At 25.6% G+C, this 14,492-nt stretch overlaps 1 protein-coding gene across 6 annotated transcripts in view; it reads left to right on the forward strand.

Annotated features, from left to right (window-relative positions):
* The window catches only part of LOC136979914 (splicing factor, proline- and glutamine-rich-like), a 105,276-nt gene that overhangs the window by 70,815 nt on the left and 19,969 nt on the right, over positions 1–14,492 (forward strand). For 3 of the 6 annotated variants that reach the window (XM_067275951.1, XM_067275953.1, XM_067275955.1), the window contains one exon: positions 232–694. The exons of 1 other annotated variant lie outside the window; for it this stretch is intronic. In XM_067275951.1, coding sequence (XP_067132052.1) covers positions 232–459 — 228 coding nt within the window. In that variant the 3' untranslated portion in view covers positions 460–694. Of the gene's footprint in view, positions 1–231; positions 695–14,492 lie in introns of those variants that run through there. 2 more of the 6 variants (XM_067275952.1, XM_067275957.1) reach the window with 1 other exon arrangement.

Genomic DNA, 14,492 nt, shown 5'->3' on the forward strand with positions numbered 1-14,492 from the left:
TTCATATTATACTACATCATTTTGTGGAGGTAAAACCTTTTACATTTTATAATTGGCATTTTGTGCGTCATTATTATTATTCTTCACTAATTTCACATTCCTTTCCTCCTTTTATGGACTACCTGATGGGCATTCGCGTGTATTGGATGGATTTGTTGTTCTGCTACTCATCGCTTCACTGAAATAATGAACTGACTGTTGCATTTTTTGAACTGTGGAATCATTTAACAGCAGCGACAGTCACGATTTGATCAGCCTCCACCTTATATGGGTGGTCCACCAGGTCCTGTACCTGGAAATCACAGTAATATGGGCCCTCCTGGGGCACCGCCCTCTGGAAATATGAATAATATGCGTGGTAACGGTCCTATCTCAGGACGTGGTAATCCTCGCGAAATGATGGATCGCAGAGATCACAGGGAGGATTATCCAATGGAAAACAAGAGACGCAGATATTGAATGTGGACATTCATTTTTTTTTATCTTCATTGTAGTTGTAGAATTTGTCTATCATGTATATGCCTGTGTTAATGATAACTTTCATTATGAAGTAGGAAGATACTATTACTCATCGTAAAATGCACTTACCTAACTTTCCAATTTGATTGTTATAATATTATAAGTGTAATTAAGTTTTTCACTTATGGGAATTGTACTATGTTGTGATCAATAAAATGGGTCTTTTTATGTGAAATAGTCTAAATGTGTTCTATAAAGTTAATAAGATAAAATTGCATCAATAGTTTTCATTATTTTTCATTCTTTTTGAAGATTTCTGTACAACTGAATTTATGTATAATATTTTTAAAAGATTATTCACTGCATCTTAAGAATTTACACTACTGAATTCTACTTAAACATTTAAAAATAATAATAATAAAACTTAAATTGTATACTAATTTGAATGATGTAAAATTTCAATGTAATTAGTATTCTTAAGTAGATTATATATTTATATCTATATTAGGAAGAATGACATCTGCTTCAAAGGAATACTTTGATAGTGTTTTCTTCATATATAAATATATAATCATCATCATTTTATTTTAAATAAAGAAAAAATACAACATATATCTTCTTAAAAATTGAATAATTAGAGTAATAAAAATATATTCATGTTACTGTAATATGTTTGTTTTTTATTTTGGAGTAAAGCTTAACTTTCAAATAAAGTTTAATTTAAATATTAGAAAGTTTGTTGTTATAGTGAAAGAACTCTTGTAAAATTAATTTGTGTTTAAACAATAATAATATATCATATCATAAATATGTTTGATATCTTTGTTTAGAGTGTTTAGTTTTATTTGCAGGCAGTATAATTTAGCATTCATATTGTGTAGAATTTAGATATCATAGCAATGAATATATTTTAACTTGGAAATACAGGTGTTTTGTATTTAAACATGGTGTATGTGCTTTACAAATTATAACAGTATATATTTCTCTTGTTCTTGTTTGAGAATATTATAGAAATAAACAGTTTAATAGAATTGCAGGTTAATTGGAAATTATACAGTTATTGAATAAAATTCTGGAATGTTACATAAGAACAAAATCAAAATATTTGATTTTGTTTTTATAACTTGGAATTTAGTTTCATTGTTCATTTGAACATATAATTTATTAATAAATTTGGACAATAAATCAGGATTAACTGTTGAATAAATAATAATAGTCTTATTAGATTTAATGAGCCATTAAATTTTTAAAATTATACTTCAGATTTTTGTATTATATAAGGAAACTTAATAGCCTATAATTACTTGTATAGATAAAGATTAAACTATTTGTAAGTTTATAAAGAATTTGCCAGTTTATTTTTAACTTTGTGAATATAACCTAGCCACTACCAAGAGAATTTTTCTTATGGGGATATATCAAGAATGAAAAAAATGATAGAGTTTATTGATTGGAATATATAATTTGAAAATTCTTTTGCAGATGTGGTAATTTAAAATATTGTTGAAACACCACTAATTATTTAGCAAAGTTTTTGGGAAATAATAAATTGGAATTCATAGAGAATCCACAGGATGTATGTTGTATTTAACAAACAACTTAAAATTTAAGTTTTTTACAATATGCTATAAATGAATTAGGAAAATAAGACATGAGATTTAATTGCATTTTGATAAGCAAGTAATATGAAAAATATTTTTTATTAAAACTTTAACGGTTCATACTGATTTTAACCTAAAAAAGATGAAAAATTTTATCGTTAAATAAATGTTGAAAAATGCAGTTTGTAAAAAGACCTGTTTACTTTTTTTTTTTCATTTTCAAATTGACTTTCTGGATATTTTCAGAAGTGCATCATTTAAAATTTACTTTTGTAAATGAAGTCAGTAAGTTAATTTGAAACTATTAAAATTAAATATGCTATAAGATTTGAAGTTTTGTTTTTGCTTCTGAAAATTATATTTAAAATGTTGCAAAATATTAAATGCATCGCTTTATTTTAAATTAATTTTGAACGTAGTTGAAGCTATTAAGTAATAGGTGTTCTTAAAGTGTTTTTCATTTAGTAGAGAGGAAATTTTAAAAAATTTTAAATGCTAATTGTTGATTTTTTTTATATCATTCTAAAATTTATCTTTTAATTATTATATTTATAAAGTTATAATAAATATTACTGTTGGATGTAATAATTTCCAATCATTATAACATTGAACATTTTTTCGAGAAATGCTGTGTCTTTGTTCAGCATTTACTGAAAATCTGTTTTACTGAATTTAATAGATATAGGAATGTTTAGTTTTGTTGTAATTATTTTATTGTGATGATTATAAATAAAAGTGGGAATAGCTGACAAGTGGGAATTATTGTAAGAAACAAATGTTAAAATACTGTCAAATATATATTGTGTGGTGGATGTATAAAAATTTGGAAAGAAATATTTGTTTATATGAATTTTGAACTAAAGAAAAAAAAACTACAAATCAAACCATTTTATTCCAATATTTAAAAGAAATGGTGTTATTGCAATATATTGAGTTTTGTGGGATGTTTATATTTAGAAATAGTTTTAATACTAACTTCAAATTCTTATGAATGATTTGATAAAACAGCCTTTGAAGATGATAAAAATATTTTGATTATTTTAATGCCTCTGTAACCAAAATTGGGATACTTTTATACTTTCTAAACTTCACTTGTTTGTACAACTATTGAAAGAAATCTAAATCTCGAATTAAAATTTTAGTACATACTGAGTTGTTATTACATTTTGTTAATTAATATATATAAATATATTTTTCATTGTATATAAAACTTCATTAAATGATTAGTTTAAAATTTTTTATTATATAAAATTATAATTTGGTCTTAAAATTTCAATTAGTATTTTTTTCCCTCCATTCTGTGTATCTTTATATTACATTTCAGTGTGTGTGAGATTATTTTTGTTCTTACAAGACAGAATAAACATCTATAATTTTCTTTATCATAAAATGGATTTGTTGCATAAGTTTGATAAATTTGGAATTCACTTAGTGTCTAATTGTAGTTATTTGAATATTTCATTTAAAATAGTGGAATATTTTTTCTGTATTTCCAGTTTCAATATCTTAAATATATTCATTCCTATGTTATCTATTTTAAATAATTTAAAAATTGAATTAATGGGTTACTTAATTCAATAAACTTATTTTAATTAATATGAAAGTATGCACAAGAAGTATTAAAAGTTTTATTAAATTTATAAATGTTTCTAAGTAATTCTTGCACATTGAATATTTATATAAACATAACCACTTTTCTACAGTGTGTTTTATTGTAGATTTATTTTAGATTTTAAAATAAATACTTGAAATGAGATTTGTCTTAAATTGTTTCCTTGTTTTAAATTTAAATCTTTTTAACAGTATTTTTATATAAGTAAAATTTGAGTGTTATAAGAGACTCAAATGACTTATATTTTCAATAATTATGAATAATAGAGATAATCATCATATAAATTCAATTTTAGAATAAAATAAAACACAAGTATACAAATTAGTGAAGTGCTAATTCAGAAAAAAATTATGGAATTTCCTGTTTGTTAGTTTTATTCAACTGATCACATCTAAAACTTATTTAATTAATTATCGCTCTCAAAATGTATTTTATTCATAATATATAAACTATTTGTTTTAATTTTATATTGAATTTAATACACCTTGCAGAATATCTGTTATTCATGCCTCCATTCTGGTGATTAGCTCAGATAATAGAGAGTATACTTTATTTTTAATATTAATATTTACAGAAGAAGAGTTTCCCAAATGAAAATAGGAAAGTGAGTGAAATAATATCAATTGATTATCATATTACTTTGCCTCCATTGTTTAGTGAAACATTTTGTTAAATATTATAAAGGTTTATATCATTATAAAATAGAAGAACTACTGTAATTATCAAAAACAGTTAACAAAAAATTAGCACTTGAACTGTGATCAAATTAAAAAGATTTGACTGAATAATTAATATTGCTTCTTGCTTCGTTTTATGACACATTGATGAAATGTTAGATAGTTTGCCAATAATTTCATTGCTATAAGAAAATTATTATTCCATTTCAATAAATAAAATTAGGATGTTCACGTATTTAGGGGAAAAATTTTCTGATACTAGCTGATCAAAAATAACATATCTATCTCTAATGTTGAAAAATATTAAATTTCTCTTTAGAGTATATTGGTATAGAACTTCTGTGAGGTTTTTAAAATTTTTCTGGGAAGTAGTAGTAAAATACTTCAATGTTTATTTTGGTAGTATTAAAAAAATGACTATTTAAATGTAAGAATGGGTACTGTTTTTTAACTTTTCATATAATGTCCGGTCCAAGAAGAATGTGATATATACAGGGTGGGCCAGCGAAAACGAAACGGCAGAGTGTTCGTGTTCGTCCAAGCAAATGGCTCGGACAGGTCGATTTTATTCTCGAGGGGACATCTTTTGCAATAAAGTTTTTGCGATTCTGAATACAACAGACAACAAAAAAGTTTAAAAACTCATTTATTTTGTATTAACGAAACAAACATTTATTTCGAAAAAATTGTTTGTTTATTTAATATTCAGATTCGCAAAAACTTTATTGCAAAAGATGTCCCCTCCAGAATAAAATCGACCTGTCCGAGCGATTTGCTTGGACGAACACGAACACTCTGCCGTTTCGTTTTCGCTGGCCCACCCTGTATAATTTTTTTTGTGTGTGTGCTGTAAATTATTCCCTAATGTAATATAATAGGCAATTTTTTATAGTTATATTTGTCTATTCAGCTTCATTGGACTGCAATTTGAAAAAAATTGTAGACCTATAAATTTCCACTGTCGTCTGTCTGTCTTTCCTTAATCTCAGAGTTAGTTAAATGAAATATTAGACCAGATATGGAAATCTTAGGGGCAGAGGATGGCCCTTCGTACCCGCGCTCGAACTGAGTTCGAGCGGTTTACATAGCGTTACACAGAAACCGGTATTTTAGACCCTCGGGATAAAAAACTTGGGGAATTTTTTTTTTTTTTTTTGAGTTTCGGATGTTTATTCAGTCCCCAAATTTTTTGAAAATTATTTCCCGCGCGAAAAAAAATTTATTGCGATTTTAATTAACCCTTAATGATGCGCGATTTTAACACTTAATTGTTTTTTTATGGGATTTTTTTTATGGAACTTTATTCATCCTTCTAAAGTTCTAGTGCGCCGATTTTACTTCGGTAAAGTTATTTAAAGCTATTTTCTGATGTAAAAAACAACATCCAATAGTTTTTTAATTTTTTAATTAATAGATTTTTTTATAATTACGTTTAATTAAGTCGGGGGGGTCGGAAATTTCAATTAAAATCGTAATTTTAAAAAAATATTTAGGAATATACCGCCATCTAGTATTCACCCTACTTTTTACCCTTCTCCTCCTGAGAGTTTCATGAGAATGTCACGCGAAAGACGACACCAGCTGTTCTCAAGGTCATCCAGCTTTGTAAACAATGACTCATCGGTGTCAAGTTTCGCGCTAAGGCGAGAAAAAGGAAATTGTACTTTGAAGCTTTCTTCAAAATTAACACATTTCTTTCGTTTTTTTAGTTTTGATTATTTTTAATTATAATTTAATTATTAATTATGATTTTTTTAAAAATTAGCGCGGACAGGAACCGGTTAAATATAATATTAAAAATTGGAGCCCAGCTGATGATGTCACAATAAATAATTGTTCATTTTCAGTCTCATTATTTTGTAATTTATAAATTATTTTTTAGTTTCAACAAAATTCAAAAATCATTATCTTCTAAATAATAATTTGACAGAAGATCTGTTATGTTGGAAAAAGAATTATATTTGTTTATAATTTTTATTTGGAAATAAATTTTCACATCTTTAAAATTATTGCTGCAACCTATTTTATGAATAAAACTTTTTTGGAATTCTGAAATGATGGTTTGAATTTAATTTTTGCCTAACTTTAATTGTGCAATTAATAATACCACTGAAATCACGTGTAATTTTCTACTTTGGTAATTATTAAGTAGTTAAATATACATTGTTGTTTAGAATTGTCAGTGATGATGTGGAAGCCTATAATTGCAATTCCACAACAGTTAAAACCCGATATACTTAATCCAAATTAAATCAAATACTGAGATAACAAGTTTGGTTAATTATAGAACTTAATTTGGGTGTATTGACTTGATGCGTTTTGCTTTCGGATTAGCCCACCAGTGGCCAAATGGATAAAACTACTAAACACTGGTTATAGGTTTGTGCCTGTCCGGTAATCTTTCCGCATGGAGTTTTCTTTGTGTTCAATATCTAAATAATGGCTAGTTTCCTATAGAAAGTCTTCCCAGGGATTATTCCTCCTTTGGAAGATCAGATGTTGGTGTTACCTTTTCCCATAAATTCAGTTTTATTTTTAGATTGAATTGAATTTAAAAAATGACTTACAATAAAACCTGCATAATTTTATTTATATGATTTGAAACTGTTTTTATTACAGAAAATGTACCTCAATTAAAACTTATTGTGATAATATAAATTTGAAAAAAAGATTTAAGATGGCCACAAGAAATTCTTTTTACAACTTTCAAACTGTACTATACTACATTTAGTCTTTGTTTATGGAGTGCTTGTTTACAATTGACAGATAAATGGATTATCAGTTAATTGGGATGCTACTGTATAAAAATGTATATATCTGGACAAACAAAGATAATCTCACTAGAGAACATAAAGCACTAAGTCATACTTTGTAGCATTATGATGATAACAGTAGTATTAAATTTCATTTTAGAATCAATTAATTGTTGTTGAAAACTAAATAAATTAAATACAAACAGATTGTGTGAAGTTGATTAAAATATCAATATAAATTTAATTCATTTTTTTATCATTATACTAAACACATTCTCTAAAAAAATTAATGAAAATTTCTCACTGTATTTTTAAACTATTTTCATTAATATGTATAACTTGTAGTTGATTATTAGTTTTTTTGCTAAATTATGATTTTCATTTTGTAAAAGTTTTAACATAAACTAATAATTTTGGCTAGTTACATAGCCATTGAACCACGTTTTTTAACTTTTTTCTAATAGTGGTAAATTTTTTCTTGGTGCATCCCACTTTTTTATGTACTGTACATTTACAATATATATATATGGCAATTCTTAATAAAATGATTACAAGAAAGGTATTAACTAATTTATAATTTTAAATGCACATGAATATACAATATCTTTTAATTAATAACTGTATAAAGCATTATGGTGCTGTTCATATTTCATAGCACCCTTGTTGAAAACCACTGCCATAGACAATTTCTGAAATTCGAAGCATGTTTAGTAATAAAGCCGTTGTTACTGATTAATTGTAAATAAAACTCCAAGATATTGAGAAACATGCATAAAATGATACATTATTCCATATATTTTTTCTTGGATAGTGAGTGTTGAATTATTGAATTTATATATATTATATATTCAAAATTCTGTATTGAAGTAATTTGAAATTAACAGAGCCCATCAGTGGCCAAGCGGTTCTGTTCCCTGAACACTGGGAGTTTGATCATGCGTTTTCTCCACGTCTGTAATGCCTGAATAGGGGCCAGTTACCATTAAAAAGATGACCTGGAAGGCATTTGCCCCTAGTCAGATCACCCAAGTTTTGCATTGCCATAACTTAACCAAAAATTGAAATTAACAGAATTTAGATTTTTTTCCCCCTTTCTTTTCAGATAATGTGAAATTAACTAATTTACAGAGTTTTTATTTTCAGAAATGCATATTTATTCTTCTTTCAATGAAAATTTACCTAACTTTAGAATAGTCTCATTATAGTAAATATAATCTCCACAAATTTGGCAATTAGTCTAGCAGTTGTCTAAATTTATCTCTAGATTGAAAATGTTAGAAATGTGATAAATTTGGACTACTGCTGGACTAATTTCCAGATTTGTGGAAAATTTATTTACTATTAAGTTCATCCAATTAGAAGAATTATTAATAGTCTTATCATTATCATTTTTTTTTTTAAATTTTTAGTACAAACTGTTTTCATAGTAAATTTGTTTTATTAATTATATAGCTATTATTGATGTTAGATGAATTTTCGTTGTCAGAAAGTACATTAAATTGTAATGATTTAAATCTAATTTTCATGAATTTGGAATGTATTAAATGTGGAATACCAGAGACAGACATGTTCCATCTTTAAGGTAAGAACTAATTCAGTAATTTTCTGAATTACTGAATCTAAAGACTATTTAAGATATATATAATTATAAATATTTAATTATATATTTATACCAAAGCATCTTTCAAAAGCTGTATGGTGATAAATTTTTTACTTACACAGATCTCTCAATAGTTTTGTGTGTGTGTGTGTACATATATATAACACATAAATATCTCTTGCTTATTTTATCATGTACAAAAATATTTTAATAGCAGAATGCTAAAGAAATCCTTTCGTTAGTATTATTTGTTTTGAAGTTAATTAAGTTAAATTTTAGCATGATTTAGCAAATTTTAGCAATTTTGACTTCAATAGTGTTCATGAGATTTAATAACAGTTGAATTCTGTTTTGTTGCAAATAATTTTTTGATTGTGATTCACAATATTTTTACACATACTATGTATTCTTTAAGTGTCCCTTGCTAAACTTTGTTTAAAAGAAGCATTCTTTAAATACGATAAGGCCATGTTGCATGCAGCCAATACATTCTAAGACCTCTCGCATATGCAGAAATTCATATAAAAAACCAAATCTTATTATTACAACTTGTCTCATTTTTTTTATAAATAAGTCAAATAAACACTATAACAATATGAAATAGCATGATAAGCAACTTTTTCTTAAGTTAAGATTTTGAAAAATGTTTTTTCTCACTAAACAGGAAATTTTAATTTTTTTCCTGTAAAGTAAGCATTGTGGCTTTTCTTTGCCTTATTGGATCTATCAGCATCACTATCTTTGTTTTGGAATCAAGTTTGCAATGTAATTAGCATAAGCGAAACAAAAGCAGCACTAATATCACATGGCCACAATGTGTTATAAACAAGAACTTAGACAAGAGTCCCAATGTTTAGAGCAAAACAAACAAGTCACAATAATGCATCCAAGAATAAGAATGAGAAAGATGCTGCAATATACCTTAAAAAACAGCAGAAATTTGATGTGCAATTAATAATTTTTTATTTTACACCTTGTTTTCATTGAAAATATCATAATTTTGAAATTGTGTGTGGTGAGTCTGCATATGGTGGTATCTTATTTTATTATTAGTCTCAAAAATGAATGAATTATAAAACATTAATTAGCCAAAACTAGAAAATTATAACAGTTCAAATATATCATTCAACCAAATTAATTTATTTTAATTCTTTTGAATATGAAAAATTTATAAGAAAATACTTTATCTATAATTGACTAGCTCAATCATTGTAATGAGTTAACTCTGGCATCATCATATACAGCAAAATCTAATTGATATTGAAATTTTTTTTATACCATTCATTCATTTATGTAATTGAATTGTAACAGTGCCAAATTTCCAAAATTTAATTATGAAATTGCAATAGTTAAATAAATTGAGTTTAGTTTAGTTATATTTTGATAAGACTTAAATTTTACTGATTTAATCAAAATTTTAAATCTGCTATGTAGTATGTTATTAACTGCTCTTCTTTCTAAATTTCTTCAAAGAACTAATTATAAATTTTGATGTTTTCAATGGTAAAGATATGAAAAGTTGTAACATAAGAGAATAATGTTAGAAAAGTAACGTCAAACTTCGTTATTAAAATATTTAGAATAAATATAATTTTAATAATTTATAGTAAACAATAGTTTTAATTAAGTATAGTTGTTTAAGATTGTGGTCAGTTGATGGAAAATTTATATTTACTACATTAACCCTAGACAGGTAATGTTCAATAACAATTAGTGCTGAAATTATTTTTTTATTTTGGCATCTAATAGAGACTTATTGTTGATGAAAATATGGCAAAAAATTCAGTTTTTAAAAGCTACATCAATATTTTAGCAGAGACTTGTTTTAAGAGAGAATTTTTTGAGGAAATCAGATATGAAATTCTATTAGAGAGTGAGATGTGTTTTCATCATAGAAATTTCCTGTTTAGGATCCGGTTTCTTTGTTTATCCGTTGTTGAAAGCTTGAAGTAAATCAGTTTTTGGAAGGAAATCCAGTTCTTGTTCATGACTTTTGAAAAATAAAGCAAGCTTAAATCCTGATTGGAAAAATTAATTAGTTTGCTTAATGAAGTGTTTTATTATACACAGAAATATACTAGATGTAAGGTAAATTTAAATTACATTAATGATTTCAATTATTAGAATTTTTTATTGCATGTCATACTGTAATAAATTTTAATATTAGTTCTAGTTTAAATTACTGATTCATATTATCTTAACAACAAATAATAAATGGCATAAATAGCTTGATTGATTATTTAGTATTGGGAAGTAAATGTTATGAATATATTCTGTAGTAACTTATGCTTCACATTGGTGACATTTATATGTAAGCAATGTTTTATTGGGCTGCAATTTGAAAAAAATCGTAACCTATAAATTCACACTGTTGTCCTTCTATGTCCTGTTCCTTAATCTTGAATGGAGTTAGATAGATGAAAGTAGATATGGAAAGCTTAGAGGCAGGAGGCCTGATTAACTATATACAAACTTTCAGTTTGAATTGGAAGTCACGTTATTTTCATTGAAAAATTTTCCTCTCTAAGGAGTTAGATAACTGGCATGACTCTTGTTGTCAGGGGAATAGTGTCTTGCTCCTGTACATCAGTAAAGGGGCAAGACACTACTAATTTGAGGTGGAGAGCATATAAATTAAATTAAAAATATGATTAAAATTTTCAGCCTTACAATTACTGCTCATTTTTCTATATACAATAATTTATGCTTATGTTTTATTTTGATTGGTGTAAAAGTGTGTCAAAATGGGGGGCATTTATATTTCCATCTTGTGCTGGTAATTTGCAGTGTTTTGGGCCTATTCCAATTTGACTGTCACTTTGTTGGATATGGGGTAATTTTTTTTGACATATTTTTCAGAGTTATTTTCTGTCATATAAAATTTTTCTTTTTGTGATTGTTAATGAAAAATGATTGTGTAATCATAAGGGGGTGGCACGTTGTAAACCTAAATTTCTGATAATTCTACTTTGATTTTGCTTATTTTGTTATGTAGTTAATAAGTTATAGTATTCTGCCTAGATAAATATACCTTTTCCAGGTTTTTCATTGTTAATAGTGGATATACTAGTGGAGTTAATAGTGGAGCCCTGTGCATACATATTGATGTTGAAGCATTACTGACAAAATTACAAAAAAAGTATATCTTAAAACATTGTTCATTGTTTCATTATATACTGTTGATTGAATTAGGAACTATATTAAGTTTAGTTTCTTTAAGAAATTGTAGTAATAAAGTGAAATTTGATACATATTTAAATTCTAGATAAGCACTACTTTGGAAATGATGATAATGTATTTTGCATATACATTTGATGCTAATAGATTTTGTGAGAATAATTGTTAATCAATTAGAAATATCTAAATTTTATTATTAAGTTATTGTCAGTGTTTATGATAAGTACACAAGTTAATTGTTGGTTTAGGTTTAATAAAAGCATTCATAAATAAGCTGTAGTATTATTGATGAAATGTACTCATATGGACATTAAGCCCTGTGCATACATATTGATGTTGAAGCAAATTTACTTGCAATTGAACAGTGGACTTAAGGTTAATCCTTTTGACAAAATATAGGTTGTTCAACAAAGAGTATATTCAACTTGTTGAATATTTTTTTCCAGTGATTAGCAACACTTGTGAAGTTGATCATCAATGACAGTAGTTGAAAGTAAACAGTCACACAACATAAAAATCAGTATTTTGTCTTCACAAACAATCACATTAACTTGTTTTATGTTTGGCTTTAAGCAAATATTTGTGAGGAAGTTCCTAACAATACAAAACTGTTAAATTCAAATATGTTAGATGGATTTAAAGTAATATTAATCTAGGAAATATATTTAGTAAATATTAAACTTGAAAGTCAGTTACTGTATTATATTGATTTTAAGTTTGAAATTGTGTCTTAAGACTTCTTGTGGAAGAAGAGTTTGAAAGTAAAGTTTTTTGTTACCAAACAAGAAGTGAAAAATAATACAAATGTCATTGAAACAGGTAACGTTTGACAACTATATTTCTATACTCTGTTTTATATACAATAACTACTATTTATTTAATTCTGTGTAATAATTTTATCTCCGAGGCATTTTAAGTGTTAAAATTGCCTCATTACCAGCAAAGTTCACTTTAACTACGATATGATATACGTATGTTGAGCAGTATAGCTAAAAACATCCATTATTGATATGTAATGCATCATGAGATTTGTTTTTGATAACTTTTGATTGCTGTTGTGGATTGGATGCAAGATTTCATTGATTCTAAGACTTTACTATTTTGTACCAAAAGAAAAATAGGCAAAAGTGCATGTTCAAATCAAAGATACTTTATATTGTAGTAGTAAATAAGAGTTCCAGATTTTGGGGAAATTGAAATTACAATGATTATTTTAAAAAATTGTGAACAGAAATTGTACTGTTCATTATCTGTCTAGTGTTAGTGTTTTATTAAACAAATTTTTGATTTTATCAATAAATTTTGCTCTTAATTTTTGAAAAAGAACAACTGCCACACTTTTTAAGTAATGTTTTTTTAGTCAAACTTTTTTTAAAGTATTAATTTTTTATACATTAATACTAAGTTTAAATAATGATGAGATTTGCATATGAATGTAATTTATTTATATTATATGAAATGATTTTCATTTTTAATTCTTACAGCTTACTGTTTCCATAATGTAATAGTTAATCTAAAATTTGAGATGACAAAGAAGTGGAAGTAACAAGAATAAAATTTTAAACAAAAATCAGTTTGTTCTAGCTTCAAATAATCATTAGTGTATTTAGTAAATTTTCATGCATAACATACATGAAGTCAATGTAATGAAGATTTGTTAGAAAGAATGCTGCTTAAATTGACTGATCTGTTTTAAATTTATTTATATATAATTTCAGGAAAAAAAAATCATAAGTTTTTAAATTTAGTAAATTTTAAATATTTTTTGAGAAATAAAACAAAGCATTTTGCATCATTTACCAGGTTAGAAATTTTAATGACTTATTTTGATTTCCTTTTAGTAAAAAAATTTGTAAAAATTATATTTTAATAGCTTTTTTTTAATTATTAGAGAGAAACCTATTTTCTTAGAGAAAAGTTACAGTACATAGCAAAAAATAAAGCAATTGAATTATTTTCAAGAACTTTTTATTATCAGATACTTCAAGTGATGATAAAGTTGCTCCATGATACTTATATAGTTTACATGTTATCCAAATATAAAATAGAAATGTTGGTCATATTAATGTTTAAGACGAGTATTGATACTTTGAACTTTTTATTAGTTTGTTTTAAATTTACTGTTTATAGTAAATTTAATAATTTAAGATAAAAATTTCATCATAAGTAATTAAATTCTTTGGCTAAATTATATTTTAGAAACACATTATTTAAAGCAGATATTAGAACATTTTAGGGAAATATGATGATTATTGAACACTTTGAATAGAATATTAGAATCAGTTTAAAACAAAATATCACTTGAATGTGTTCTGTAAAATAATTATAATAATTTTCAAGAATCATTTGTTATATTTTCAATTTGTTATACTAAGAAAGGTTGGTGTAAATTCTGAAAGTTTTAATAAAATACATTTTATTTTAAAGCAGTAAATATAAACAGCTTCTACATTGGTATAACCAAACTTTAAGGGATTTTGAAATAAATTGATAGTATGTTAAAATGTGAAAGTGAAATATTAATTGCAAATATCTAAATTCTATAGTTAATTATATGTTTAATATGGTGTAATAAATATTACAGTTAATATATTATTATTGATCATTTTAAAC

This window comes from Centruroides vittatus, unplaced genomic scaffold (genome assembly GCF_030686945.1).
Source record: "Centruroides vittatus isolate TY-2023 unplaced genomic scaffold, ASM3068694v2 contig_651, whole genome shotgun sequence".
NCBI classification, from domain to species: domain Eukaryota; kingdom Metazoa; phylum Arthropoda; class Arachnida; order Scorpiones; family Buthidae; genus Centruroides; species Centruroides vittatus.